Raw genomic sequence first — 13667 nt, 5'->3', positions numbered from 1 at the left:
ACTACTCAGAGGGAATGAATTTCTCTTTTATGTAAATAAGGTAGAGAAAAAAGATCACTGTGAAATAATGTGGATATAATAATAGTTCTCTTAAAAAAGGGAAGAACGGATATGGACAATCTCTATTTCATCCAGTCCTCTCCCTAAATAGATGTCTAAAATATTCAATATTAAACTTTGGTAATGAATGAAAATCACAGATCAGAATGTTTGAACAACCAAAATCCTGGAGGTGAAAATCGTAGTGCTGCTACTATCAGGTGATAGGTCTTAATATTTGGGGAGTTTGAAAATAAAAATGCATGAGAATAATAGGGTTGGAAGTGACAAAGCCATCTATAACCTGGCTTCTTAAAGTGCAGTCCATGAACTGTCAGCATCCACATCTCCCAGACACTTGTCAGAAAGGGACCATTTTCAAGACCCGCCCCAGACCTATTGATCAAGAACCTGAATTTTATTGGAAAAACTAGGTGATTTGTGTGGACATTAAGGTTTGAGAAGCACTATTCTATACCATGCCTGCTCTCAGATCAGAATATATCCCAACCAAATCAAAATTTACACATTTTCAGAGAGAAGAGGCCCTCCTGAGTAATGCACTGTTTATCCTTACCAGGACATTTTTGTATTCTTAAGGACGGAAAAGATGCATCCTTATACCATGAGCTGGGACCATCATGTACTGTCTGTCTGTGGCAGCCATGCCAGTGGCTGTCCACTATGTTCCCCTCAAAAGATTAAAGACCCACTTCCAAACTGTTTAGGTTTCACACAAAAACCTATTAGAAGTTTAGCACCCATAAAACTGTCAAAAGCATCCATATCTTATTTTCTATTTAGCCTATGTTATCTCTTAGTGAAACAAATTCCATACATCAGCAATAATAATCAATTTGAATATTTTCATTTTCCTTTATTCATTACACTCCCACAAAATGTCACGAGCATCTGCTTGATGTTGGGCTCTGTGATCAGCATTGTAACTTGGAGACCTAAACAGGATTCCATTTCTGCCTTGGTGACCTCAAGAATGTGTACAAGCAGAATTTAAGATGCTCTTCAATAGAAGAATAAGCACAGAAAAGTACGCAGCTAAATGTTCCTGTCATTGTAGATGCTTGAGTCATAAAGAATGAGCAGGAGTTTGCCACCCGGACCTTGTAGGCCATAGGCTTCGTCCTGTGGTTAATAGGAAGCTATCTGACTTTTTCCTAGCAGAAGAGTAAAACAGATTTTTATTTATAAAGGTACCCATATGAGTACTGTAGAAAATAAAAAGGAGAGATGTTGGAAATGGGTGTGAGAGCAGTTAGGTGAGTCTTAGTAAGTGGACAATTGGAAGTGCGGGCAGTTTGAATAGAGAAGAGAGGACGAATTTGAGAGAATATGCAGAAAGTAGATTGGCTGCATTTGACGGTTCATAGGACATGGGGATTGAAAACCGGATAACACCGAGGCCCCTAGTTTAGTGATTGTGCCGCTGCAGGATCATGTCCTGATTTCAGGCAGCTTCTTCGTTAACCCTGCAGCAGCCTTGTTAGGAACTACTGTTGTATTTCAGTCAACAAACATGGAAACTGAGGCTGGCAGTGCTTCTATAATCTGCCCACAGTCAGTGGTATGGAGCCGTTCTGGCAGAGGAAGGAATGGAGCTCAGATTCAATTCAAGCCTCACCCTTGAGTCTGGCTTGGAGGGGCCTCTGCTGAGTCATTTCACACTGTTGAGGGTTAGGTGCCCGTGTTTCAGGAAGAAAATGGGTCCAGAGTTAGATCAGCCTTAAGCATTTGGTAAACAGCCACCCCTGGCTTCCTTGCACAGTCCAGACACTTTAGAGATTTTTCTGATGGGAATTATTTCAGATTGCTTTGCTGTCTGCTGGTAGCTTCTTGAAAGCAGTATAATTCAGTAAATATTTATCTAGTGCCTACTTTATGCTACAAAACTGAAAACAGCTACGTAGGTGATCTAAAGATAGGTAAAGAGTAATTTTTGCTCATAAACTTACGTCGTGTAAGCCTCATGGAGATCTTTTCTATAGGGATGGGAAAAAATATATTTAAAAAAGCTATAATTCAAATGAGATAAAGTACCATAAGAAACAAAGTCTCTGGTTTCACCAGAGGACTGTGATTCCACCTTATCGGCCTCCGGGGCTTCCAGGGGACTTGCAATAGGCACTTAATAAACACTAGTTGACTCATTGACAGTGCACAGGGAGAGCTCAGATAACATATCATCTAAGTAAACACCACACTGTCACAATCCTATTAAGAATCTCCCCGGAGATTTTATAGCACTCTTTTTTTTCCGTTTGTCACTCTGCAAAGTCAGGAAGCATCCTTCCTCTGTCGGGACACCTACTTTTCAAACTCCTTCCTTTGGTGTAACGGCTTTGCTAGGTAAGTCTATACCTTACTGAGGTCAATCTCCTTCCCTGGAAAGCCATACTGGCCACTAGGACCAATTGGGCCAGATCTAATACATCTTTCACCTGACAATGGGCCTCAAAGCATCTGCTGTCCTCCCTGGGCTTAGCACTGGCCAGTTATTCCTCACTTAAGTGACTGCCAGGGCCACAGTGAGCCAGTGCCTCTGTTCTGGTCCCTGTGGCTTGGCAGTGTGTCCCTCTTGATGGCTGACGGTTGCAGTTAACCCACAGATGAGGTAGATTCCCAGGTGTGAAGTCTGGGAGGACACTGTCCTTCCCCTCTCTCTTCCTCAGTGTCCTCAACTGTTAAAAGTCCCCTCTGGTTCTAATATCCCCTGGCTCTGGATGGCTTACTTTTCATCCAAGTCTCTGCTGAAATGTTACTTCCTCAGAGAGGCCGTCTTTGACCAGTCAGCCTAGAAGGGCTCCTTCTCCCCCAACCCACCCCTCTCCGTAATTCCCCTCCGGCCTGTTAGGCAGTGTTGTTTTCTTTATAGTGCTCATTGCTCTCTGGAATCATTATATTAATTGCATTTCCTTGTTTACTTGTTCATCATCTCTCTAACCCATGAGCACAGGCTCTACAAGCTCAGGATCTGCACACATCTTGTTTGCTGGTGTGTCGGCAGCAGCTCAGGCAGGGCTGGCACAGAGTAATGCCCAGTCAACAGTTGTCTAATCAGCCATCGAGCTCTACGATCCCGCCGTGCTTGCTCTTTGAAAAGTTTCTGTTGTCACTGCCTCCTTGGTGGGTAGTGCTGCTTATTACGTCACTAGAAACTAGGTTATAAAAGATTTCTTTGATCCAAACTTTAGGGAGGTTGCAGCCCATATGTTTAGCAGACAGAGCTGGCAGGACCGCCAAAGCAGTTTTTAAAACCAAATTTGTCATAAGAACAGGAATATCTTTGAGCTTGAATCATTTAAGTACCTTGTTTTGTTAATGTGGTAAGTAGACCTAGAAAGGCCTTTTGAATTTTTAAGATCCTTTGAGAAGACGGTACATATGACTTGAGACAGTTAGATGGAAAGTATATAAAAATTCAAGGTTGTTGCTGATGGACGAGTGAAAAGTTGGGTAGTTTTTTAGAAACTTTTGCTCCTGCTGTAGTATTCTGCTTTTGGTTTTCAGTTTTATCCTTGTTATCACTAACAAACAAAATCAATAGTGACCTCAGTTCAGAAGATAGAGTGATTATTCAGTTTGGCCCATTAGTTCATCAGTATTTAATGAGCACTTAACATGTGTACCATAAAATGTATGAAGAGATGGTTGATTTTTCTCCTTTAGGGTTTGATACTTCCCAGCTTGGCTTCCATGCTAAGGACACTGCCCGTCACTTCTTTTTTCTTCCAGCCCGTGTTTCTCGCCTGTCTGGTTCACTCGGTGAACTCACCGTCTGCATCTTCGTTGCTCAGGCCTGTGTAGCCCTCTGCAGTCCCGATTATTCCATTGACTTTAGGATTCCTCCACCGATGCTGCTCCTTCCAAAAAACGTGCCTAGAAGCCTAAGTTATATGACTTTGGCAGGTGTGTGTTTGTCGAAAGGCTCATGGGTTTTAATCATCTTATTTGGACACAGCTTGTGAATATGTCCAGTCACATATACCAAATAGTAATATTTTCTTGTCAGATTTTCTTCATAACTTCTGCATGTCTTTCTAATGCTGTTTCCTTCTTACCTGCTATAAACTACCACTTTCCAGAACTGAAATACGGCTTTGAACTTACTCCTCCTCCAGGTACTTTTGACAAATTAGTTGGCCTCTAATATTGTGCATTCTTTCATTTGAAATGTAAGTTCAAAGAAGCAGGTTTGGGGGGCAGGGCTGTACTTACTGCCTTTGTCCAGTATGTCGCACCAGCCTTCCCTGCACCTGGCAAACCCCATTTCCCACCATGACAATGGGAATCAGTACTTTTATTTTTTTAACCCACACATCTTACTACTTTCCACCTTGGCCTTTCCTCCTCTGTGTTTCTCATCACATAGAGAGACTGCCTTCCTCTTTGCTCCTCTGCTCTGACACCTTAGTAAGTATAATAATTAGTTTTTAAAACAGCATGTAAAATGGCCAGCTATTCATAATTTATTTGATGCCGCCTGGAAATTCTGCTTGACAAATTTTATTTCTCTCTGATTTCTTCCATTACTTATGTTTTATCACTTCATTGTATGTGTGTTCCTATAATCAGTATATTATTTTTGACTCCTCTCTTTTCCTCACTTTTTGCCAACAACTCACCTGCATACTCTGGTGCCCCAATCTGTAAAACACATCCCAGGTCTCTCTGTTGTTTTCCATCTCCTCTACAAACTTTAAGCCACCACCATCTCTACCTTGGACGACTGCAGTAGCCTTCATCTGATCTTTTTGCTTTTATAAAGATGAAGTTGTTTCTTATTTCAGCAATTTCCCTGAAATCCGTTTTCTGCACCATATACAAAGTTACTCTTAAAAAAACATGGATCATATCATGGCCCTGCTGGGATTAAAGGGCTTTCCATCACACTCAGAACATAATCCAAACTCCTTAATATCGTCACAAAGCTCTGTGTAGTCTACACTTTACCTTTCACTCTCCCTCTCTCCCACTCTCTTCTCTGATGCTCTTTCCTTTTTTTAATACCCCAAGCTTAGTGCCACCCCAGGGCCTTCGCACCAGCCATTTCTCTCCCCAGAATGCTCTTTGCCATACATTTGCTTCACTGGCTTCCTGTTGTCATTCAGATCTCAGCATAAATGTCATTTCCTCCAAGAAATCACACACTCTTTCACACAAGCCTATTTTAATTTTTTGCATAGCTACCAGCTAACAGTGTTTTCTTATTTGTGTATCTGTTTATGTGTTGTCTCTCACTCCCACTAGAATGTCTACCTCATGAGGTCATCGCTGTCACTAGAAGAGAGCCTGGCATGTAGCAGGGACTCATTACACAGATGTCGAAGAAAAAAATAATGAATGAATGAATATACTGACATTATTGAATTCTGCTACCTGGATATATAAGTTTTGTCTTTATAAGTAGATTATAAATTCCTAAGATATTTCTTCTGAGCCCTCATATCACCCGGTTCAGTTTAAAGTATGGAGTCGATTCTTGGCAAACTCATATTCTCTTGATTTTAGCTCTTTGGGCCATATTTAGTTCTTGGTATCCTAAGTAATCTATGGAGTAGTTCAATTCTTGGCTAACATGACTATAAAAATCTAATATTTAGGTGCTCCATACAGCGAGGAATCAGTATTTGTTTGTTGACCATGACAATTCATGCCTCCCCTTCCAGGGCGGCGTGTGCTGTTGCTGAATGCTATGGCATGCTGCCATGCTCCATCGTAGCTAAATTTCAGTAGAGAATGAGGTGTGCAGTTTGTAAACTGCTTTGGGGAACATTGCACAGGAAGTCATTTTCATTTTGTGGCAGATCAACAGGAAATAAGGCTTAGTTGCCGAACCAAAGCAAGAAAAGCAACCAAGCATATTACTCTTCCCTTAGGGGCTTTCATTATTCCAGCAATCATCAGTTTCTCCTAAGATAGAGGAAGTTATCCCAGCTATGTCACTTGTCACATGACATTTTGATAGGAAGAAGGTATTCAGTATTTTGTGCCCGTTTTTCTTTGCGTTATTTTATACGTTGTTTTTGATATCTTCTGTCAGATGCACCTATCAGGTGCATTTTGAGAAATCTACTCCTTCCTTTAGTACAATGGGTCTGGCTTTCTGGATTAAAGACCATGCCTATCTGTGGTGCATTTGTTTGGCCATTGCTGTTATTCGTTGTTCTTTTGGCAGTAGTGATGATGGGAGTACAAGGTACTTACTTTAAAGTCTGATCCTCTTTTAAGTGATCTTCTTCTGTAGGGTTGGCCACCCTTTAAAACAGAATGCCCTAACCTCAGCCCTGCCGTGAACTATGCACCATGAGGGTCAGAGGGAGTGGATGAAAGAATGGAAAGTTTATCTAACTCCTTGGCATGTTTTAATTTCACATTTTTTATATTAATTTAATGTCCTTCCAGAATGAAAGTTGGCAGCCATTTAGGGAAGTGCTAGAGAAGGCTGGAGTCATTGCAGTTGAAATGCATGCGAAAATCCCTAATCCAAAGATTATTGACATAATGAACTTGAAAACCCTTAATAATCACGCTATTATATACTGACAACCTGCATTTAGAGAGCTTTAGCACATGGGTTCTGTGCATCATGTCAGCTCTCCTTTGTTGGGCTAGGTAGAAGTTGGCATATTTCAGCTGAACTCCAGTTAACTGCAGAATGAGGGCTCGCCAAGCCCGAGCCAGAAACCCCTCCTTAGGGCAGACCCCGAGCCCTTTACTTCTACCTATTTTATTTCTCCCTTTTCAAATACGGAAAGATCAGACGACGATATGCTATATTTCTCTCAAATTTTTAACTGTATCAGGATTTTTGGATTTTTAAGAGCATCCAACTAACTTTAGTCAACATTTTCAATGTTTGCAAAAGACAACAAAATAAAATGACTTTTGGGAATCCAGCTTTATTTATTGCTACATTTTTGCCTAGAGGGATTCTGTTTATCCAAGCCGGCAAATGGTGGGCATTCCAACGCTACAGTGCACAGAGCCCCTGCTTGCTTGCTGCTCAGCGAGTCACGGCAAACACAGACCCTGCCTGCTACCAAAGCTACATTTTGTTCTTTGCAGGTAGATCAAATTCTTCAGATTTATTATCAGATGTGGCATGGATGACCCAAACAAAAACAAACACCCTCGAGTTTAAAATTAGAAGTTCTGAAGACTAAATATTTGCACTTAAAAAGCAAAAGAAAGTAGCAGAAATCTCTGTGGCAGACCATTCCTTGAAATTATTCTCACTAAATTATAATCATGCACTTTCCACTCTCTGTATTTAAACATTGGATTTCATTTATTCCAGATGCATTTGCTTCAAGTAAATCAGAATTCCCATCCTTCTTTTTGGTCATTGTGAATTTATTTCAGTTTTGTGGCCTACATATGATCAGGCACATTGGATAGTTTTTAAGTGAATCTTAATGATACTGTGGGTTTTTTTTTTTTATAAATTGTATACTTTGTGTTGTATTTATACAGATGAATCTGATTTTAAGTTTTATAATATGTAATGTCCGTAAGAGCTTTGACAAATATGCTCATGTTTCTGCAAGTAACTTACAGGACCTTGGTTGTTGGTGGTAGAGGGATGGAGGAATTTGCTTTGACGTATTATCACAGGTAGGTAGAACTGTTGGCTGCTGTTCTGAGGAGCCCACAGTACTGAGAAAGGTCATCATGCCTTCGTTTATATCATACCTTCTATTCAGAGAGCCTTGCACAGTTATATGAAAACCCAAAGGAACCTTTTATTTACTAGATTTGCAAATTCCTTGCATTGGTGAGCTAGTATAACTAAACAGCAGTCTATAAATATTAAGGGCAAGCTTTCTAGTGGTTCGACATGTTTCCTTACCCTTAAGACAGGATTCTCAATTGTTATTCGTGGTTAAATCCGTTTAACGTGTTTTTAAGTAGTAAAAAATTAACCAGACTTATTTACTTATTATCATTATTTATACAATTTCAAATAATAAATGTTTATGTTCGCTAAGTGAACCTGCGGTTTAACCAAGATTGGTAAATTGACTAGTTGATCATATGTAATTGCAGATAAATTTTGCAAAATGACAGTGGTGAAACTGCTGCAGATATCCTGGGGCAAGTTTAATTTGCTTTTATGTATACTGTGCTTTTTGTGGTTATCCTGGGTATTTAATTGATACAATGACAAATTATTTAAGCTCCTTTTAATTTTTTGTTTTGCTTACCATTGGCCATTTTACAATTCACAAGCATTTCCACAGGTTTGTGGGAGAAGGATATGCCATGTCAGTTTGACCATTTAACTACACTAAAGGCTCCTCCATAGAATAAGAAGTTGAAATCGATGCTGAAAATTATGTCTTAGAATTATTTGTACATTTTTAGTTATCCATCGTTTGCTCTACTCCCGACTCCTTGCAGAACAATGCAAATGCTTTATATCTATTCATTGGCATTTCTTTTAAAACTGAAGGAGTTGAGGTGGAGAAATAGCTCCCATCATGAAAGTCCTCAAATATTAAAAAGAAAACCATTCTCCGCATATGTATCTTAAGCTGTAGTGCTTACCTGCTTACCAGAGAGGGGGCAGCAAACATTCTATTTTTATATTTAAATGACTCTTCTTTGGGGACTACTACTCATTTACCTTTACTCCAACATCAACTAATTGGATTCATAATGTTTCTAAATATTTTGACCGAAAAAATATGTGTGTATGTATGTATACATATGCTATATAAACTAATTATATTTATTTACTTTGCAGTACCCAAACTCATCTCTACCTTTGTAAGTAGAGAACACACTAATAATCTCTAATTATATTTTAGAAATAATTTCTCCTTTTAATCTAGGACACATTGACATTCCAAAGAATAAAACTGTCTCATGTCACAATAATCTATTTTCCAAAGATTGAGGTGTATCAAATTATTAGGTCATTTTTCTTTTCTCATTTCAGTTTTGGGAGGATCTTAGGGCATGCGCCAATATGAAGAAGGCTTTTGACAACATGAACAATATCCGAGTTTTAGATTAGTGTCTGTGTGCTTGATTCATCAGAACATTTCAATCGAAACAAAGTTAATCTCCTCAGTAATAGGATAATACCACCTAGTTTTTCTGGGTTGTGAATAATTGTGCAACCAAATTGATTGATCTGCATAGTAAAATAAATATATTTGGAATTACCCTAGCAACTTGCTACTTGTGTTTGAACTAGAGCCTCAATACAGGAAAGATAGTAAGATTTCTTGCTGTACAGACACATTTCTTACATTACCCACCAGATGGCCATGAAAAAAGAAATAGTGCTGAAAGTGAAATTTGGATTAATGTTATTTAATTTGAACATTAAACCTACATAAGCTCTGGATACCTAGAAATAACAAAAAGAAATGAGAGGAAAAGTTATGCCATTAGAGGGCACTTTTGTAATCTTAGAGAGAAGTTTGTTCTTATAAACTGACTTAACCAAGACTTATGTTTAAGAATGAATTTTCACATGTTTATTTAAAGTGAGTAATTCTTAAACTAAATGTCTGAGAGAGAATATTTTATGGTAGGGGAAAAAAAATCTATAAAATCTTAGAACTACCATTTAAACAATGTTTATGTAAAGGTTCAATTTTTGATCAGTGAATATAAGTTGTAAAAATATACACAATGTATCTGCACAATAGTTTTTTGATTAGCTATATTCATTGCCTATTTTAAATACATTGTGTTAAAAAAATTCTGCCTGTAACCTCATCAAATTGAACAAATGATTAATGCTTCCTAATATCCAAGTTTTTCCCCAATAGTACTTGAATATTATTATTAATAGGGAACATACTGAAAACCATAATCTGACAATATAAATTCTTGCATTTTGGGTCATACTAATTTTAAACACTTTTCTGAAAAATGTCTGTTTTGTCCATAATTGGCGTGGCAATTAAGATAGTTAAAACTGTTTCAGAAACAAAAAATGTGACCTGATAGAATTGTAGTTGGGGAAATACGATATTTTGATAAAGCAAAAGATAAAGTTGAGTCTGTTCTCTATTGGTGGTAATCTAAATTAAAATGTCTACCTGAGCCAATAAAGTAGGTAAACCAGTAAAATATGTAAGTAAAAGCTTAGTGTCAAGAACTTTGAAGAGTTTGAGATTTTATCCCACTTGCAAGCTAACAAAATGTCTGCCATAGTTTCATGGATGCCGGAAGAATGAACGCTACTCCTGGGCCAGAGACTATGAACTTTATTACTTAGAGCAATAGCAGTAGGCACAGTGCCATCATTTTCTTTCACTAGCTCCCTGACTCCCCTGCGCCCCCCGCCCAATTCCCATAAGATGATGCAAAGAGGCCAGATGGCACCAGCCCATGCAGTGGGTTTTGTTGCAGGAGAGAAGCTCTGAGTTTAGGGAACCCAGATCTTTTTTTAATGGATAGCAGTCATGCCTGCCCTTTGCTCTGAGGCTGTGCCTTCCAAGGCTGTTCACTATACAAACATCCTGGAAAAGATAATGTGGAACAAGGGCACTCGGTACTTCTGCTCCCAAGATAGGCAAAAACAAACATAGAGACGCGTGGAGAATTATCTCCTAACACTTACTCTGCATAGTCCTGTAATTTGAAATGTTTGCTAATATTAAATTGCTAAGTACCTGATGTAGAGAATGTATAATAATCAGATTTACCATATTTTAAGTCGCCCATAGTACATAGTTTATATTTTTTACATCATATGGTATTTACTATGTGACCTTACCTTTCTAAGCCTTGATTTGATTATTTTTAAAATGAGAAAAATATAGCACCTACATCACAGGGTTGTTGCCGGTATGACATGAGATTTTATAGATATATATAAAACACTTAGAAGAGTGCCTGGCATGCAGCATGTGCACAATAAAGTTTATTTATATTGTTATATCAAAATTCATCTTTTATAATTAGCTGATTTAATAAAGACATATTTTTTTCCCCAAAGCAGCTGAGGGTGCTGGGAAAATTCCTACCAATCATGACTAGCTATTTCTCTGACTCTGGGGCTGACCTACATATCTCAGGTATCCTGAGGCATTGGCCGCTTGTCCGGCTAAGTTGCACAGTGGCACAGCTGCAGTTGGCAACTCTGTGGGCAAACCCGGGCCTCATGAGGCGAGCCTGCCCTCGAGCGACGTCTCTGGGGCAGATGTGCCTGAGTGCCGCACACTCGCGTGCTCCCTTGGCGTTTTTACGCTGCGTTCCTAGCAAATACAGAAAGCCACATCCTAGCTGTTTCTAAAGAGACTTTCTTTTATTGTCTGGCCTCTTCTGCTCTCAGGAGGCCAGCATTAGGAATGGTACTACAAAGAGAAGTGACCTGAATGTGTTTTATTTTGCTAGAATAATAAGTATTTCTAAACACAGGCAGCATAGTAAATGCTACTCAGATTTTCTGTTTCTCTTAGCTCCAGGCAAAGGGGGAGCAGGAGTCGGGGACAGGGGGTGGTGAGTGGAGGTCCTGTGGGTTCAGTAGACCATGTCCCTGTTTGGTCTTGATTTTGATCCATCCAGTCATCTTTTGTAGACATAACCTTTGTCTACTCTTAGTAACTTGCCTGAGCTCCCACTTACAGCCCCAACTCCCCATGGGTTTCTCCTTGACAGTCAAGTGGAGGTTTTGAGGGACAGATTATCTGAGGAAACTTAAGGCAGCCTGGTCTTATTCCTAAACTGCAGCTGATTGGGAAGAGGAGTTTAATACTCAGTCACAGAATCGCTTCTCGTTAGAGATCACCTATCCAAACCCTTTACAGACCTAGGCCTGGAGTGGAAGTGAATTGTTTAAGATCATACATCTAGTGAGGAACTGAAGCTACGCATCAAGTGTCTGAGCTCTCAGTTGAATTTTCTTTCAGTTGCAATACAATTAAGAAATAACAGTGGGAAATAAAAACCTCTGTAAAAAATTATTGGGCTGTCTTGAGAGATATTAAAAAGGATGAAAGTTTTGGCTCTTCAGTCAAATCCACCTGGATTTGTGTCCTTTCTCTGCCTACATGATGAAGGTTTGTTCTTACACAATGGTAGTACCCACTTCACAGGGTTATCGTGAGGACTAACAGTAGGAAGGCAGTGAGTGAAGCATTGTGCTTTGCGCGTGGTAACTAAATCACTGTAGGTATTTTGTATAGAAAGCTGCAGAACACAGGGCAGAAAAAATATTTGGAAAAAAAGAAGTTAAATACTTTTTGAGCAAGCTAACGGTGAAAAAACTGCTTCTCACATCCTCCTTATGAAAAAGAAACAGTTTTATTCCTTTCAAAAATATTTTTAGTTATCCCGATCTATTTTTGATAGCACTCAAAGAAAGATGAAATTAAAGTCCAGTGATGTTTTAAGTAGAGGTTAGTTATTCATATCTGTAAAACTGTCTATTTAAAAATAAAACTGGCATTCACCTCATCTTGAATAATCACAGATGTTTGCATTTGGATTTCTCACTATTTAAAGTACTTAAATGTGAAAACATGATATTTCTGTAATACTTGAAATCCCTGATGTAAGTAAAGTGAAGAAAGTAAGGGAACATAATTCCTTACATAGCTCTTCGTGTGAGGAAAACGTACCAAATGATCCGGGAAGGCACAGCCTTTGCCCAGCACCTGACATGCCAAGGACTGGCGCACCTCAGTGTCGTTAAGCACTGAGATATGTGGAAGCAGGTATCTGACAACATCCTACAGCGATGTGCACTAGAGTGGTCCCTAATTAATTACAGGTTTTTGATGAAAGTCAGTGGCAAATGCCAAAATGTAACTTAGTGAAAACGCTCTGCTAGAGGTTAAGACAAATGGTCTAAATATACGACTTTCCAAAGATCTGTCTTGATCTGCACGTGGGAGCCAAGCCCACGTTCTAATGTTGTAGGTGTGTGTATGTCGATGTTGTGTTGAAGAGTCTGGGACTCTGTAGCAACCAGACATCAGCAAGTAACTCACTGTGTGATTTTGGAAGAATTGCTTAACCTATGAGGGAGCTGAACTTTATAATCTCTAAAAATCTCTGCTGTGAGCCCAGGAGTTTGAGGTTGCTGTGAGTTAGGATGACGCCGCGGCACTCTAGCCCGGGCAACACAGTGAGACTCTGTCTCAAAAAAAAAAAAGAAAAAAAAAAAAAATCTCTGCTATATGAAATTTGATCTTGGAATAAGCATTATACTATATATGTATAATCCTTAGTCCAATTTTAAGGAAGAATAAAAATAATTGTACAGGGATAATTTCCTGGCTCTCAGTGGGTCTCTGTGACTTACGCTGAATGCAGTGGTTCAGCAGTGTCAGCAGTTAGCAACTTGACTGCTGAGCAGTGATGCCAACCAACCATCGCCATAGCTTTTATAGCCGCTGAAAGAACTCACCCTCAGTGGCCATTTTAGTGTAAGCTTTGACACATTGATATAACATCCATTAATGGCCATATAAGCTTCCGCCTCAATGAAGTGAGGATTTTCTCTGAATGCCCAGGGAAGTTAATGCACCGAGAATCCTTTCATTTCAGCATCTTTGTAATGTCTGAAATTCTGGCGAATTTATTCTCAACCTCATAAAATAGTTTGAAGAAAAAGAATAGGAGAGGCTGGACGCGGTGGCTCA

At 39.2% G+C, this 13667-nt stretch overlaps 1 protein-coding gene across 1 annotated transcript in view; it reads left to right on the top strand.

Annotated features, from left to right (window-relative positions):
* NDNF (neuron-derived neurotrophic factor) overlaps positions 1-13667 on the top strand; it is a 67010-nt gene that overhangs the window by 41790 nt on the left and 11553 nt on the right. The window contains exon 3 of the mRNA XM_012645350.1: positions 6098-6253. Within this exon, the coding sequence (XP_012500804.1) occupies positions 6098-6253 (156 nt within the window). The remainder of the gene's footprint in view (positions 1-6097; positions 6254-13667) is intronic.

This window comes from Propithecus coquereli, unplaced genomic scaffold, assembly GCF_000956105.1.
Source record: "Propithecus coquereli isolate 6110/MARCELLA unplaced genomic scaffold, Pcoq_1.0 Scaffold232, whole genome shotgun sequence".
Taxonomy (NCBI): Eukaryota; Metazoa; Chordata; class Mammalia; order Primates; family Indriidae; genus Propithecus; species Propithecus coquereli.
The sequence above is the reverse complement of the archived record's forward strand: the minus strand, read 5'-3'. Positions and strand labels throughout refer to the sequence as shown.